Raw genomic sequence first — 14,879 nt, 5'->3', positions numbered from 1 at the left:
TAGAGCTCTCTTGGAGCACCTGAGAGTGACAAATATCAGCAAAAAGTAGTATTGTGTTATCTTCAAAAAATTCCATTAATCAACCTAAAAGGTACAATAATACAATCCCATAATTTACTGCAAAAATAATTGTTAGAACTCTCTTGGAGCACCTGAGTGACAAATATCAGCAAAAGGCAATATTATGTAGATACTTTAGAAGTACATACTTTAGATTTGCAGCCAAATAGTTTTAAGTAGGTAGTTAAACATATTGGCAAATCAAATGAAATGAAAAATTGCCTAAATGGAATCATAAAAAGTAGTAAATGATTTAAAAATTATTGTAACTAATAGTTAAAACAACAAAAAAAGTAGATGCAATCTATTAATGAAAAAATTTATGATGACAAACTTATTCTAAACCACAAATAACAATTAACAAATGTGATCTCCTCCCTATCAAGCCTATCTAACATGGGCAATTGAATTAAAACACTAAAAAAAGTATTGCACATACAACTTGCAAGATTACAAATTTCTTACAACTAAAAAAGTGGATTAGCTAAAGAAAACAAACATATTGAGAAAGATGTTTGCAAAATGGGAAAGAGTTGTAGCTAATATAGCAACATCTGAATTCAATAGACTATATGATTGTAGTGGAACAAAGTTATAAGTAAATGAAATGAATTTGAATAGATAGGGGTTACTATAGTAACGGCCAAGAAACCAAACTTCTCTACTAATCAGCATTAATTGTGTCTTAACATCTATATATCATAAGTTTGCAAATAACTGTTAAGAAAGGCTTTAAGAAATTAAGAGACTTAGATGTTAATACAATTAAATGATTAAAAGGATTTTTATGTAATTCTACTAAAACACAAGCTGAATTCAGTTGTACCGAATATTTAATTGGATATCGAATACTCTCACATGTTAAACTTATCCATAGTTTTAAATGTCTGAGAGGACATTTAAGTAATTATAAAAAAAAAATCAAATCAGCTATAATGATTCATATTCAATACTCCAATTATATTTCAAATACTCTCATATCACTACAAGAAAATTGGTCATCAATGACAACTTTTCTCTGTGACGAAAAAAAGTTGTCACAAAAGTAGATCCTTTATTGATGACTTTCTAACTCGTCACAAACCTCTAATGGGAGCCAACTCATTTGTGACGACTTAGAAAAGTGTCGTCACTAGTAAATTCCCGCCAAGATTTAGTAAAAGCGCGGGAGTGTTTAGAACACACAATAGTGACGACATTAAGAACATCATCACTATTGCTTGGCCTATTTACGGACGACTTTTTGTTGTCGTCACTGATCACTAAAAAAAAGTTATTAGTGACAACATTTTGTAGTGATGACAATAAGTAGTCACAAAAGAAGCTTCTTTAGTCGCGACACCTAAAGTTGTCACAATTGCATCAAAGCAACTAAATGTTTAGTGATGACCCGTTATTTTCGTCACAAACTACACTGCAAGAAATATGGTTATTAGTGACAACATTTTTTAGTGTCGACAAAAGTCGTCACAAAACGTGGTTGTTTAGTGACGACAAGGAGAGTTGTCGTAATTACTCAAAGCAACTAAGTCTTTAGTGACGACCTTGAAAAAGTTGTCACTAAAATGATCTATATAGTGACAACTTCTAATATCATCACTGTCACTCTACCGATTCAGATTTAGTAACAAGAATTAATCGTCACTGTTTAAAGTACTTATTTCTAAGTCACTTTCATTAATTCTACTGTGCCACCATAACTTTTGCGATTTAGCCCAAAATGTTGTAAAAAATTCCATTAATTCCATTATGATACCTTAACTTTTACAATTTAGCCCCATATGTAGTACACCGATTTCTTTAATTCTATTATTACTCCCTAACTTTTGTAATTTAGCCCCATATGTAATTCACTAATTTCATTAATTCTACTATGGCACTCTAACTTTTGCAAATTAACCCCCATATGTAATACACCAATTTTATTATTTCTATTATGGCACCCTAGTTTTTACAATTTAGCCCCTATTTTTTATTAGGAAATTGCGAATGGTATCTTGATAAACTATGCATAAATATTTTATAATTTTCTCAAACTTAAGTAATAATTTGTTATAAACTCTAAAGATATATCTTTCATTACAATAGTTATAAGGCATGCAGGTTTTTTTATCAATGGAATACGAAATTTATACCAGATTTATCCTTTGTACTACATGCCAAGTAGTATTAGCAAAGGAATAACAAAGTACTACAAAGTAATTAACAAAATAGCCTTCAAGAAGTGTAGTTTATGGGCAAATGAGCATTATCTATTCAAAGTATCAACTTTTTATGGGTATTTTACTCTCAAACATATAATTTATGATAAATTTATAAATGTTTGTAAGTAAAATTCAAAAAGTGTTACACTGATTTCTTACAAAACGAAAACTGGCAGGTTATCTTTTCAACATAAATTAAATTTTTTTAAAAAAGAAATGGCCCATAAAGTACCAACTCTTTGTGGGTTTCCTCCATTACATGAACAAATATTCTGCTCTTTATGGGCATTTCACTCTGAATCATTTAATTTATGTTAAATACATAAATGTTTATAAGTAAAATTCAAAAAGTGTTGCACTAATATTTTTATGAAAGAGAAACTGGTAGGTTTTGTATTTAACATAAATTAAATATGTGAAAGCAAAAAAAAAAGAAATTACCCATAAATCTATGTCTTGCAAATCTATACTAGTAAAATAGTTTCAAACAAAATTAAACATTAAAATAAACTGTAATTTATACACATTAAAATATCTGTAATTTATACACATATTGCAACTACTACTTTGTGTTTTCTCTATAATGAATTTTTTAACTATTGAGAACTTAAGTTTTGTCTTGCAAATCTATACTAGTACAATAGTTTTAAACAAAATTAAACATTAAAATAAATGTTTGAAAAAGAACAAAAGTACATTTATCACTTGCAGTAATGTAACAAAATTTTCTCAACCATTATCAATATTTTCACAAAAGTATTAAAAACTAGCAATTGACAATATTAAAAACTAGCAATTTAATTAGTGACAACTTTTCTTGTCATTATAATCTTGAATAAATTAGTGATAACATTATGTTATCACTAAATTTTCTTTGATTTTGACTTAACAATAATGTCTTATTAATAGCATTTGATTATTTTTAATGAAAGTCTGTTATAACCATAGAATTTGACTTTCGTTATTTTCAATTAATGATGTACTTTAGTGCTGCAATTATAAAAAATTGCAGGCCTAAAATATTTGCAAATTATAAAAGTATATTTTCACTTATATGTAATTAATAAATTTTGCCACCTATATTGATGAAAATTTGTGTTTTTGTACTAAAAAATAAAGAATAATACTATAGCAATAAAATCTATGCTTCAAACCAAATTAAAAATAAAAAAAAGCATGATGATTGGTCTCAAATGTTGGGAAAATGATTATTTTATTGAAACTATGTTATAACCATATAATTTGAGTTTAATTATTTTCAATTACATGATATTCTTTAGTGCTGCAATTATAAGAAATTAGTATAAAATATTAGCAAATTATAAAAGTACATTTTCAATTATATGAAATTAACAAATTTTGCCACCTATGTTGATGAAAACTTTTATTTTTTGCTAAAAAATAAAGAATAATACTATAGCATTAAAATCTATGGTTCAAACCATATTACAAATCCAGAAAAAACATGATTTTTGGTATCAAATGGAGGGAAAATGAGTGAAGTCAAAATTTTGATCAAATCATAGTAAAAGTGCCGTGCAACAAAAACAATATCCAAAGCAAAGCAAAGACCAAAGCAGCGGAACACATTCTGAAAACAAAAGCAACGGAACACTTGGTCTGAGTTAAAGCAACAGAACACTTGAGCAACACAAACTTTCACCGAGCTGAAACAAACAAGCTTCTACACTGAGCACAAAACAGAGCTTCCGCACGGCACCTGATACTTTCACCCACACAACAAATCCGTTCTCTGGCTTCTCACTAGCATCACCATGGCTGTCCAGCATTAAAGGGCAAGGTTTTCATTGGAAAGGTTCATTTTTCTCTCTCCTATACATTTTCCCCAATTTTTCCAAATCCCTAATATTCTACAATATTTTTTGCAAATTTCTGCCCAAAATCTTTTAGCAGCTCTTGATTATTAGATGCTATCATAGCTATGTTGTACTCGGAACTCCCTCCGCTCGACTCGATTCATCTAACCTATGGTTGATTTGTTTCAAGTTCATTTCTGCAAGCGTGATTGGTCGTTGAGTTGGATGTCCGTTATTTCGAAGAGGAGTTCGCTTGATTGGTGCATCGATCAGGTTTGAGAAGCTGTCTATTCGAGTTTATTTGGCTTTATCTTTTGTTTGCCAAATTATTGAGGTCAAATACTCAAAGGTAGGAATAGGTAGGGGAAAAGAGGGAATTGTTCAAAATCATAGACGAGAATAATAAAGCGATGTGCGTTGTGGTATTTGAATGTTGACCATTGAAGGTTTGAAAATAAGAGTCCAATTGTTCACGATGGGCAGCGCAGCGCATGCTGGCAAATGTTTCGTATTTTAATTAGAAATTGAAATTTGCAGTCGGCTCAAGGTGTTTGACTGGAAGACCCAGTCAGGTCTCATGCATAGGACAGTGGGAGCTGATCTGGTAAACTAATTTTTCTTTGTAATTGTTTTACCATTCAGATTGCCGGCTGTCTTTGTTTTGTTTCTTTGCTTTTCCTTCTTTACTGTCCTGCCAACTTTTCACCATTTGTTATTTTGTACTACAATGCAAATTCCCAAGTGTAGACAAAAATTTAAAATTCGGATAGTTCTAAAAGCCAATGAATGAATATTTATTGAGAAGCAAGTGTCCCAAAGAGCAAAATAAGCATTCTTTAATGGTGAATTGTTTATCTGCGAATTAGTTTCCAACGAATGAATGCGGAATTGGCATTATAGTAGACCTCTTTTACTAAAAAAGAAAAGAGATAAGAAAGTAGGTAAATCTTTTGGCTTTATCTTTTGTTTGCCAAACTTTTGCATGTATACTGTGGCTGCAGATTCTATTTAGTTTGTTGCCTTACTAATGCATTTGTACTTGAGATGGTTGATTTTTGCTAAAAATGTGTTTTACACCTTGGATCCCATTGCTGGTATTTGAAGAGTTTAAATTTAGTTCATATTATATTGCATTTGTTTTCTATATAATGTGACGGTCATATTCTTTATGGTAGGATAAAGGGCTGCAACAATATGGATAGGAGTTGGATGTCTATTAAGAACTACCTAGACCCCAAGTATTTAGATGGTACAGAAAATAAAGGTGGGAGATTTACAGAGGAAATAGTTTATTCTTGAGGGATTAATACTAAGAGGACAGAATTTTAATTTAAAAGTGAATATGCCCAATGTCCCTGCTGCAATGTGATGAGAAGCTATTCCTCTTGGATAAAAGGATCAATACCTTTCAAAAATAGTTAGTCACTGCTTATGGCTGAAAACTGTATGGGGATACAGAAACAACCTTTTCATAAAGTGACGAATGGCCATAAAAACTTAGTGAAGAACTTTTTTGGTATCATACCACATACTGTGACAGCCCCACCTCACCCTAGGACGAACCAAAGGGTTCGGCGGACTGCCTGCCCAACTCTCGCCGGGACTCAGTCATATAAAAATTATCTAGAAAATTTTTCCTAATAAAGAAAATGTAGAAAAACATGCCATTAAATAGGATAAAACCCTAGAAAATGGGAAAATTTATGGGCTCTCACACATACCACATACGTATAACTGTAAAAGTAAGTTTTGTAGATGATTACTGCAGCGTCAATCGAAAGCAAAGAAATTGTACTATGTACTTTTTTGGCCCTAATCAAGTGCAGATTTTGTACATGGGGCGTTCAGTTTACCATCTACTTAAGGAGTTGTGGTCACTGAAATTAGTCATTTTTTCCCACTTTATTGTGTTCAATATCCTTTTAAGATTTATCTACTTAATATTCTTTTTATGAAGTGTCCTAATGTTTCCCTTAGGTTAAGAGGCGAAATTCAGAGGAAAGCTCTATGCAGTGGACTACTGGTATTGCCGAGGTTTAGCTTCCCATGGAGTATGCTAATTTTCCTCACTGTGACTAGGCATATCTTAATTTGTCTTATACAACATGATGTATCTCTACTACAAACTTTTTATTTAATTTTGGTTGGGAAACTAAAATGTCTTGAGGTGGCATTTGTTGTTTGTGTAAAGAATAGAACATCTTAATTTCTGTTGAAACATTATACAGATAGGTTCAGCTTGCAGATCTCTATGCAATAAGTTGTGCTCAAATTCTCCCATTTGTGACAGATACAAATTGAGGAATATTGAGGAAACTGAGGTTGCCAAAAAGCTCTTACAAGAAAAAAGGCTCATGGGTCGCACCAAAACTGACTCTAGTATTCCCTCAAGTTATAGTGCAGATTACTTGCAACGTGGGAAGGACTATGCCGAGAAGCTTAGGAGAGGTTTGTGGCAATTACTCACTTAAAATGCTTATTTGGTTCTATGATCTGATGTTTGCCTAAGTATGTATGTATACCTGAGTATGTTTGCATGCCTGGTTGATTGCTTAGGGAATATTGCAACACTTGGCACTGATCATTTGTGCTATCCTCAGCCTCTGCCATTAGCCTCAGTATGATAGTTTTTACCCCACCGGATATCATCACTCAAAACCAAGAAGAATAATGTCAATGCCATATATGCCTCCATGAAGTGGCAAATCAAGCTTAGATTCTTTTTCAGGGAGAGGGACAAGCATGGGGAAGACTGGGGTCAATGGGTGGCAGGCAAGTTTGTGAAGGAGAGGAAGGGTTAGCGAGCAGGTGAGAGAGTTTTTTCTTTTGGGAGGGGGTTTGCTGTGGATTAGTTGAGGGTTGTAGATTGGAATGGTGGGATCTGGGGTTGGGCTGATCCATGGCTCAATTTCATTTGATTTATGGGTGTTTGATAAAACTGAAATTTGAAGGCTGAAATTTAAGTACCGACGTTGCTGATTTCATTAAGTCAAACCGGTTTGATAATCTGCTGAATTTGAGCACTGAATGAAAACTTTTATTATACATAAATTATATTAACTGAATGAGAAAATTTTATTATACACAAATTATAAAGTTTAAATATCACTCATTAATATTGTTAAACCGAAATTCCAATACGAATAGTGTATGGTGTTTATGTATGCAAATGCATGTTGGGAACAAAAATGCATGTCTATGTATAATAAGCGAGTTATGTTTGAAATAAAATATGCTAAACAACAAATGTTAGCGTGTGAGAGAGAGAGAGGAGAGACAAGTGTGCCTGAGAGAGAGAGAGAGAGAGTATATGTGAGAGGGAGAGAGTGTATATGTCAAAGAGAGAGAGAAAGTGTGCGTGAGAGAGACTATATGTGTGTGCGTGTGTGTGAAAGAGAAAGAGGCTGTGTGCATGTATGAAAGTGTGCTAGTATGTGAAATAATATTTTTGATGAATAATGTTACCCTAGTTCAAACATTCAGCAAATTAAATGATTAAATTTTCACTTAAAATTTTTCAAAGAAATTAAGTGTCTCTTAATGGATTCAGATGTTGTGGAGTTTTGTTATCAAACAAACTTAATAGGAAAAACCCTTAATCCATTAAGTTTAAGTCCTTAATGGGGTTATCAAACACCACCCTTAGTTGCTCTTTCAAGCTGAACTGTTAACTTCAGTATAGAAGTTGTCTGAACAAAACCAAACTGGCTTGGTTATGTGAATTGGCAGTTCACTTGGGCAGTTTTCAACTATAGCAAAAAGCGCCATATTAATTAGCTCATTCTCTAGTTTGATTGGATTGGAAATGGAAAATACTCTATTACTTGATATAATATGGGATTGTGAGTGATTATAGAATAAAATCTAAATTGCGTTAAACATTTAACCTTGTTATATATGTGATATTGCCTTACGACCTCTATTTCTTTTGTTTCATGTATATTGATTTAATTTTCTGAAGATGGGATCTCATTGGAAACAAATATTGAATGATCTAGTATGACGTCTCTCATGTGTAAAGAAAGTGTAAACCTCTAGAGTTATAATATTAGTTCCACAATGATTTTCTATTCGAACTGTAGGAGCAGCAATTATAGGTATATATCTCCAAAAAGAAGGGACACCCATTTTAATATATTTTTATAAGAGGCTTAAAGTGCAAATGGTTTTGTACTTGACTCCGGATTTGTGTATTATCAATTCTGTACACATTGCCGCATTTATTTATTTATTTTTTCACTTTATGGTCTGAGATGGTTCCTCACTAGACTGGCCAAAAGGTGGGGGGTCTTCAAGGGGAAGAGATAAGACAGCCGAGGAGGTGAGGTGAAGGGAGAGGAAAGAGTACCTGGCAAACCTTGAGGGAATCCAGTCTAACTTAATCCTTTTGTAGTTGGTTGAATACATTTTGATATTATGCATTCAAGTGAACCTTTTTAACTCTTATACCACAAGTAGGAAACTTTCTTACGTGATTTACACATTATTGGAAGACTAGCTGTATGCGAAACTTTTGTGTTTGGACGCATACTCATTGATTGTTGTATCGTATTGTTATATAAAAGATCAGAAATTTTTTGGAAGTAGATCTGGCCGTATTTAGAATGGTAAGGAAAACTGAGGATGACCTTTGAGAAGTGAGAGAAGTAATGATTCAAATAAGCTAAAAAAGAAAAAAAGGAAATAGGTTATGCTTCGTTCATCAGGTTCCTTTTGCATAAGATTTGTACATGTGCTAAATGGTTATCTTCTTGAATATGTGCTTGTAACAGTACATATTTCTGATTTACCGGTTATTCTTGTGGAGATCCTCTTAGGTTAGTTTAACTAGACATAATACCAACAATATGGTAATAGCATTTTTTCGTGTCTTGGCAATACGGTAGTTGGAGTAACAGCCATTGTCAAATTTTGGTGTTCAATTGCTGTTCTTATGCTTGAGAGCAAGCATGATTTAGGTGTGGGGGGAATTGATAGGGTGTTAATTGTTGGTTATTTTATTATTAATTTTCCCTTTATCCTTGCTAAATATTGTTTTAATTATTAATATTTACTTATATTTGGTATTTGGATTTAATTTCAGGGAATGAAGCAGAAAACTACAAAAAATGAGGGATTTTCCACTATACAATTGAGACTTCAAATAGTTGGGCCCCATATGGTGCTACAAGGAAGCCTTTTTCGGTTGCTGGCCCACAAGGAGAAGAAGAAAACGATTTCCTTTTCTTTGTGCTGATGAGGAGTGCATTGTACTAGCTAATTGACTAGCAATAGGAAACGAGAAAACAGGACATTAGGTAGCACTTGACTTTTTGTCTTATCTTTTCCTTCTCATCCGAGAGACCAACAAGGGAGAGAGGTAGTCATTTGTTTAGAAGAGGGAACTTTGGTCTTTCGGGGAGAGCTCTTATCGAGAGCCTTTATCAATAGTTTTAGCTTAGCTTTTGGCATAGTTTTGTTTTTATTCTTTCTTGGTTCTTTTGATGGCCTGGACCTCAGTTAAATTACGTAGAGATTTTTCCATGAGGCATGGCTAAATTCTTCTAGTCGAGGGGACAACTGATGAATTGGTTCGGCAATTACTGTGAGATCTAAACCACTTTTAATTATTTTTCTCATTTATTGGTATTTATATGTTTCCTGCTTTTAATTGTTGTAACCCTTATGTATGATTGATTAGTGCGCAATAATTAATTATTCATATAGGTTATTTTCCTAAATAGGGGTAATTGAATTCGTAATTGTTCGTTATCTCTATCTCAGTAGCAACTGGCGTAATTGGGTTTATGTCAGGGGAACATACGATCTAATTTAAACAAACCCTCGTAGCATGTTTGTTAGTTAGGATTGGGTCTTTCTAATTATTAATGCAATCTAGAAATTAAATCCTACGGTCGTACCTAGGGTTATTTTTGGGTTAGAAAAATAGCTAACGGTCGTACCTTAACTATCGAAAAACTAAGGAAAGGTTGGTTGTTTATCGCGTGCACACTACAAGAAAATTGTTCATCAGTGACAACACAAAGTCATCACAGAACATACAAATATCGTCACAAATACCTTTTATTGACGACTTTTTGATCGTCACAAAGTCGTCACTAGTCGTCACTAAATAGTTGTCATTAGTGACAACAATCCGGAAGTGTTTTATTGACGAATTGACCTTTTGTCAAAAATGCTCTACTTAAGATCGTCACTAAAAAGCACCGAAAGCCATTGTATATAACTATTTTACTGACAACAATTGTCGTCACAAATGTAACTTAGATTTAGTGACAGTCTCTGTTGTGACAAGGAGTTTTTATTTTCTAATTTGTGACAACTTTTTTTTGTCATTAGATAATTTCTCAATAGCTTAATAATCATAATTTGGCCTGTAATCATTGCTAAATCATTGATTTTAAACAAACCATACAAATAAACATGAACGATTGATAACCAAAAGTATTTGCATTAGATTACATGGTAATAATATAGCATTCTCAAATGCCAAATTCAAGTGTACATTACCCAACTAATGCCTACAAAAATAACATTTGTCCAAAATATCACTTGTACATAAGGTACATTTACAAAAGCAATCACAGTTTAAGAAATTGAAGAACTTTTAAATGAACCACTCCATGAGCAAAAGGCAATTTTGTCTTCAATATTCTTCAACCATAACCATAGTTATCTTCCGAAAGCTAGTATGAATAGCATTTATCTGTCATAAAAGGGTAAAAGAAGTAGGTAAGGGGAGGAGTACAATAATAAAGAACAAGTAATGAGACTTAGATTATTAAGACAAAAATTACAATTCATTAAGAACCTCATATAATTTGGGCCCACATATTACAACACCAGCAAGAAGTTAGAAATCACAGTCCAATCTATACAAATACAACACTGCATAAGCTCAACTAAAGAGCTCTCTAAAACAGTTTTTTTTTATTTTCTTTCTTCTTTAAATAGCTCAACTTATTGAACAATTAAATTGGACTCCCACAGTAATTGTTGTTTAATCTTTAGATGAATTCGGTGTAGTTGAAGTCCACAGAGAATGGACTCCACAGGTTGGATTGCCATTTTTCTTCAAAATATTTTTAGGTTTCCGTAAATACATTTTCTAATCACTCTTTTATCTCATATACATCATATCACTACGGTATTTTTTTTTTTTTTTTTACAAAAACTCCAGAAAATAGCAATCGAAACAGGCATCATACTTCGATATTTTCCTTTGACAAAAAGGAAAACATCATGAAGTCCTGTAACATCATTTGAAGTCAAGTTGTTTCATTCTAGTTAAAAGCAATGGACCAACACATCTACAAAGGTGGAGATATGGATGCTGTTAATTTCCAGTTGTCATCCACACACATAGTTCCAGATAGAGATTCTTTTGCTCAGGCAATTGATAGTGAATATTTTCCTAGGCCTTAGTAGTTAAATGATATACCCTACGCCCAGACCAGAACAACATTCTTGTGGCTTTGTTCTAATATCAGATATTTTGATCTGGATGTGTGTTAGTCCAACCTTTCACATAATTACACAAGAAATGAGGCATTAATGTGAACCAGTATTTTGTCAGTCTGAAAACCATTTTTAAGACTAGGCGACCTTGGAAGCCAAGCAATTGGTTAAAATTTCCCACTACTGATTCTAGTTTTCAAACAGGATCCAAACTAGTTTTCTATGTACAATAACTACATGCTTGTTCAGCTATTCTCAGCTTACCCCAAGGGTGCTTTTATTCTGAATTCGCACTTTCTCAGCTCAAGTTAAAACAAATGTCAAAACCAACAATGAATACCGAAAAACTTGCCTTAATTAACCAAATCAGAAAACTTGCGCAAGAAACCCACTGTAGCTTGGTGATGCTATGCTACTGGTCTTAAGTGTAGAATTTAGAAGCCTAATTTGATTCTCTGTCTCAATTTCGTTTCCAAATCCTCCGTTGATGGAATCTTCCCACCATTCCTCAAAGTTCTGGACCACCAGACCTTTAATTCATCCTGTTAGGTGAGCACGTAGAAAACAATTGGTCTCAACACAGAGATAGATTCAAGAAATCTACCATTAACAACTAAACAGAAAATTCAAATGGAAATGAAAACCCAAATAGTACCAAGCATCAGATACCAAATACAAAAGCATTAAATATTTACACCACCACAGCCGAAATAACATATAGCTCACATTTTACTGCATTATCTGGGATAATTACAGAAGAGAAGTTGAGAAACACCTTAATTTTATTTAAACCATGTAAAATCAGTTAGCATACTAAATGAAAGTGATAACTGTAATGGTGGCTTAGATGCTTTTGAACACAAATATAGAGGGAATTTACCTCTAAGAAGTCCTGATTGGACACATACTGACTCCCAATCGAGCATTTAATACCTCCAACACTCACAGAAATGGAAGTTTTAGAATCTTTCACTGGTTCCCCTGCTTGCTCCACCGTTAATACACATGCCAAGGACAAGAAAGGGAAAGTGGTAAAGTACATAAGATAAATAAGTACCATCAGTGCTTATAAGCAATAAATGGTTTCCAAAAGTAGCATCCTGAAACAGATTTCCCAAAATGCAGTTTCACATATGGCTTACCTGTAATACAAGCAACGTAGTAGCCAGTTCCACCTAATCCTGCTTCCCATTTACCAAGTCGCAAGCACAGGAAAAGACCTTCCAAATGTAACAGTGAGACATCGGAGTTTATCCATCTGAAGCAGAAGCTACTTCTAAGAGTTCAGCATTTAAAAAGGTGCTCAGTACAGATATATAAATAGCATTGGAATTAAATTTTATTAAGAAAGACTGAACCTATGCAGGGATCCCAAATACTTTAGAATGACAGAGGGTAACACAGACAGGAGACGAACAACTTATCATAACATTGGAATGCAATAATAAGATTTCCTCCTTGAGTAGCAATGTTTATCATATCATCATCCAAAACCAAATAATTCACTGAACTTAGTTGTCAAAAAGGCACCATATCATTCACCGCTTTCTAAAATACATCAATAAGGTGTAAGAAATAGACAACAGGCAAATACCAGTGTAGTTAAGAGCACTGTAATTCTCCAATAGGACCATCTCTCCATGAAAATCAACTATCTGTCTGCCTACATTCATCAGATTACCATTCGAACCATCATATTACCTTTTATCTGGGGAATTTAACAAAAATGGAGTCAACATCTGTCTCCCACTCAGGGCCAGTTCTTCCTTATCTAATTCTCTGCTTTAGTTCCTCACATACTGACCAATCTACTCCCATTATACTTATAGAGCCATATAAGATCAATCTTTTTTGCACGGCAAAAAAAGAGCATGCAGTCAAAACTCATATGCTCTATTTTTGTAAGTGTTCAGTAATGCACAGAATACATAGATTCAAAGTCTAACATAGATAGAAAGGAGTATATACTTACCCAAACATCACAATAATTGGAAATTCCATAGCAGGGACCAATAGCATCAGCATAATGAGCTGCAAGTGTGGTAATATTTTTCTTTGGATCTGGTCTTGACAATGCTAGAATCATTGGCTTGTGGGGATTTGTGAGAAACCGCATTACCTGTCAAAACAGTTACTAAGATGTAAGGTAAACATTCCCAGGTAAGAGCAAAATCAGTTATGAAAACCACCTACTCACTTCTGACCATATTGGAGGGAGTGCTTTAGGTGAAGCACCATCACCATTGGTTAGTGCTACAAGTTCACCATCGACTTCGGCTGTGTCTTCTTGTGCTATGACATTGCTGAAGTCCATCCCAGGAGGGATAACCTGAAAAATGTAGCTAAAACTAGCAGATATTAGAACCTTCATAAATGTATATACACTTGAGCAGATGTCTAGACTTTCTCATGATGCTCTCCTGGCTGCAGAATTCAAGAACCTAAGTGAAAATCATAGTCTCATTGACAACAGCCATCTGCCATACTAGTGCTTAATAGGAAATAACAAAGGCAGATCATACATGTCTAATGAAATCTTCTAAGTTCCTCAAAAGAGGCATGCTATCAATTAAAAACCATTACTGCACTGGAGTAATGAGCCTTGTCTTAGTAGCTTACCATTCCAGGGAATTACTTTAGTTGAACAAAAAAACAAAGAAGCAATAACTATCTAAATTGCTTTGCTTATTTTAAGAACCAACACTAATGCACAAGTTTCAGCTAAAGCAATAGCACATCAATTTAATTTCTCAACAGTATGCTTACCGCCATCCTTGGCATGTAGCGACCATGGCAATTGACCCCTCTTCTTGCACGGGCCCTCAAAACTTTCTCAAGCTTTACATCAAATCCATCATATAGTCCCCACTGTTCATCAATCTCCTGCTTGGTGCTTGTAATAACAAGTTCTGCAGCATCAAGTGAAAGTTCTTCTGCTTCTACCCTACGCATAATTTTGTATGTAGAATTAATGTCCTCTTTTGATTGCCTTCCTTGTTTCAGAAGTTGTTCTAGCTTGTTTCTACCGAGTGAGTGCCCTGTCAGAACCATATGCAGTCAAAAGTCATATGCTCTATTTTTGTACAATCAAACCTCGTAACAAATACAAATTTTGACCATGAAGATTGTAAGTGTTCAGTAATGCACAGAATACATAGATTCAAAGTCTAACATAGATAGAAAGGAGTATATACTTACCCAAACATCACAATAATTGGGAATTCCATAGCAGGGACCAATAGCATCAGCATAATGAGCTGCAAGACAATTCCTCAATGCCGGCTGTAATAACTCCCATGGCAGCGGAATTCTCACCCCCTGTGACCTCAACTCATCATCC

At 33.8% G+C, this 14,879-nt stretch overlaps 2 protein-coding genes across 13 annotated transcripts; one reads left to right on the top strand and one right to left on the bottom strand.

The window, feature by feature from the left end:
• Nucleotides 1–3,835: 3,835 nt before the first annotated feature.
• LOC113727535 (protein COP1 SUPPRESSOR 2) lies at nucleotides 3,836–9,709 on the top strand. Of its 12 annotated transcripts, XM_072076212.1 has the most exons (7): nucleotides 3,836–4,080; nucleotides 4,272–4,354; nucleotides 4,619–4,685; nucleotides 6,059–6,132; nucleotides 6,372–6,529; nucleotides 6,638–6,889; nucleotides 9,165–9,709. In XM_072076212.1, the coding sequence occupies exons 4-6, from the start codon at nucleotides 6,128–6,130 to the stop codon at nucleotides 6,703–6,705; spliced, it is 231 nt and encodes a 76-aa protein (XP_071932313.1). In that variant the 5' UTR covers nucleotides 3,836–4,080; nucleotides 4,272–4,354; nucleotides 4,619–4,685; nucleotides 6,059–6,127; the 3' UTR covers nucleotides 6,706–6,889; nucleotides 9,165–9,709. The 12 variants fall into 12 exon arrangements, 5 of the variants coding, with proteins under 5 accessions (XP_071932313.1, XP_071932314.1, XP_027107559.1 ...); XM_072076213.1 differs by lacking the exon at nucleotides 4,619–4,685; XR_003457845.2 differs by lacking the exon at nucleotides 6,638–6,889 and having other exon boundaries at nucleotides 3,838–4,080; nucleotides 6,059–6,104.
• An 803-nt stretch (nucleotides 9,710–10,512) lies between these two features.
• LOC113727536 (probable sucrose-phosphate synthase 3) lies at nucleotides 10,513–14,590 on the bottom strand. Its single transcript, XM_072076210.1, has 7 exons — nucleotides 14,306–14,590; nucleotides 13,737–13,868; nucleotides 13,512–13,658; nucleotides 12,682–12,759; nucleotides 12,420–12,520; nucleotides 11,892–12,081; nucleotides 10,513–10,787 (listed from the first exon to the last, which is right to left on the bottom strand). The coding sequence occupies exons 1-4, from the start codon at nucleotides 14,588–14,590 to the stop codon at nucleotides 12,715–12,717; spliced, it is 609 nt and encodes a 202-aa protein (XP_071932311.1). The 3' UTR covers nucleotides 10,513–10,787; nucleotides 11,892–12,081; nucleotides 12,420–12,520; nucleotides 12,682–12,714.
• Nucleotides 14,591–14,879: the final 289 nt, after the last annotated feature.

This window comes from Coffea arabica, chromosome 2c, assembly GCF_036785885.1.
Source record: "Coffea arabica cultivar ET-39 chromosome 2c, Coffea Arabica ET-39 HiFi, whole genome shotgun sequence".
Classification (NCBI taxonomy): domain Eukaryota; kingdom Viridiplantae; phylum Streptophyta; class Magnoliopsida; order Gentianales; family Rubiaceae; genus Coffea; species Coffea arabica.
This window is presented reverse-complemented; position numbering and strand designations above follow the sequence as displayed.

Coding starts and splice junctions, on each gene's coding strand:
- LOC113727536 (XM_072076210.1), bottom strand. CDS start 14,590: ATGGTTCTGACAGGGCACTCACTCGGTAGAAACAAGCTAGAACAACTT. Junction 13,869..14,305: donor GCTACATGCCAAGGATGGCG/GTAAGCATACTG, acceptor TACATTTTTCAG/GTTATCCCTCCTGGGATGGA. Junction 12,760..13,511: donor CCAATTATTGTGATGTTTGG/GTAAGTATATAC, acceptor TACATTTGGAAG/GTCTTTTCCTGTGCTTGCGA.
- LOC113727535 (XM_027251758.2), top strand. CDS start 6,033: ATGAAGTGTCCTAATGTTTCCCTTAGGTTAAGAGGCGAAATTCAGAGG. Junction 6,116..6,371: donor GGACTACTGGTATTGCCGAG/GTTTAGCTTCCC, acceptor CATTTGTGACAG/ATACAAATTGAGGAATATTG. Junction 6,530..6,637: donor TGCCGAGAAGCTTAGGAGAG/GTTTGTGGCAAT, acceptor TTGATTGCTTAG/GGAATATTGCAACACTTGGC.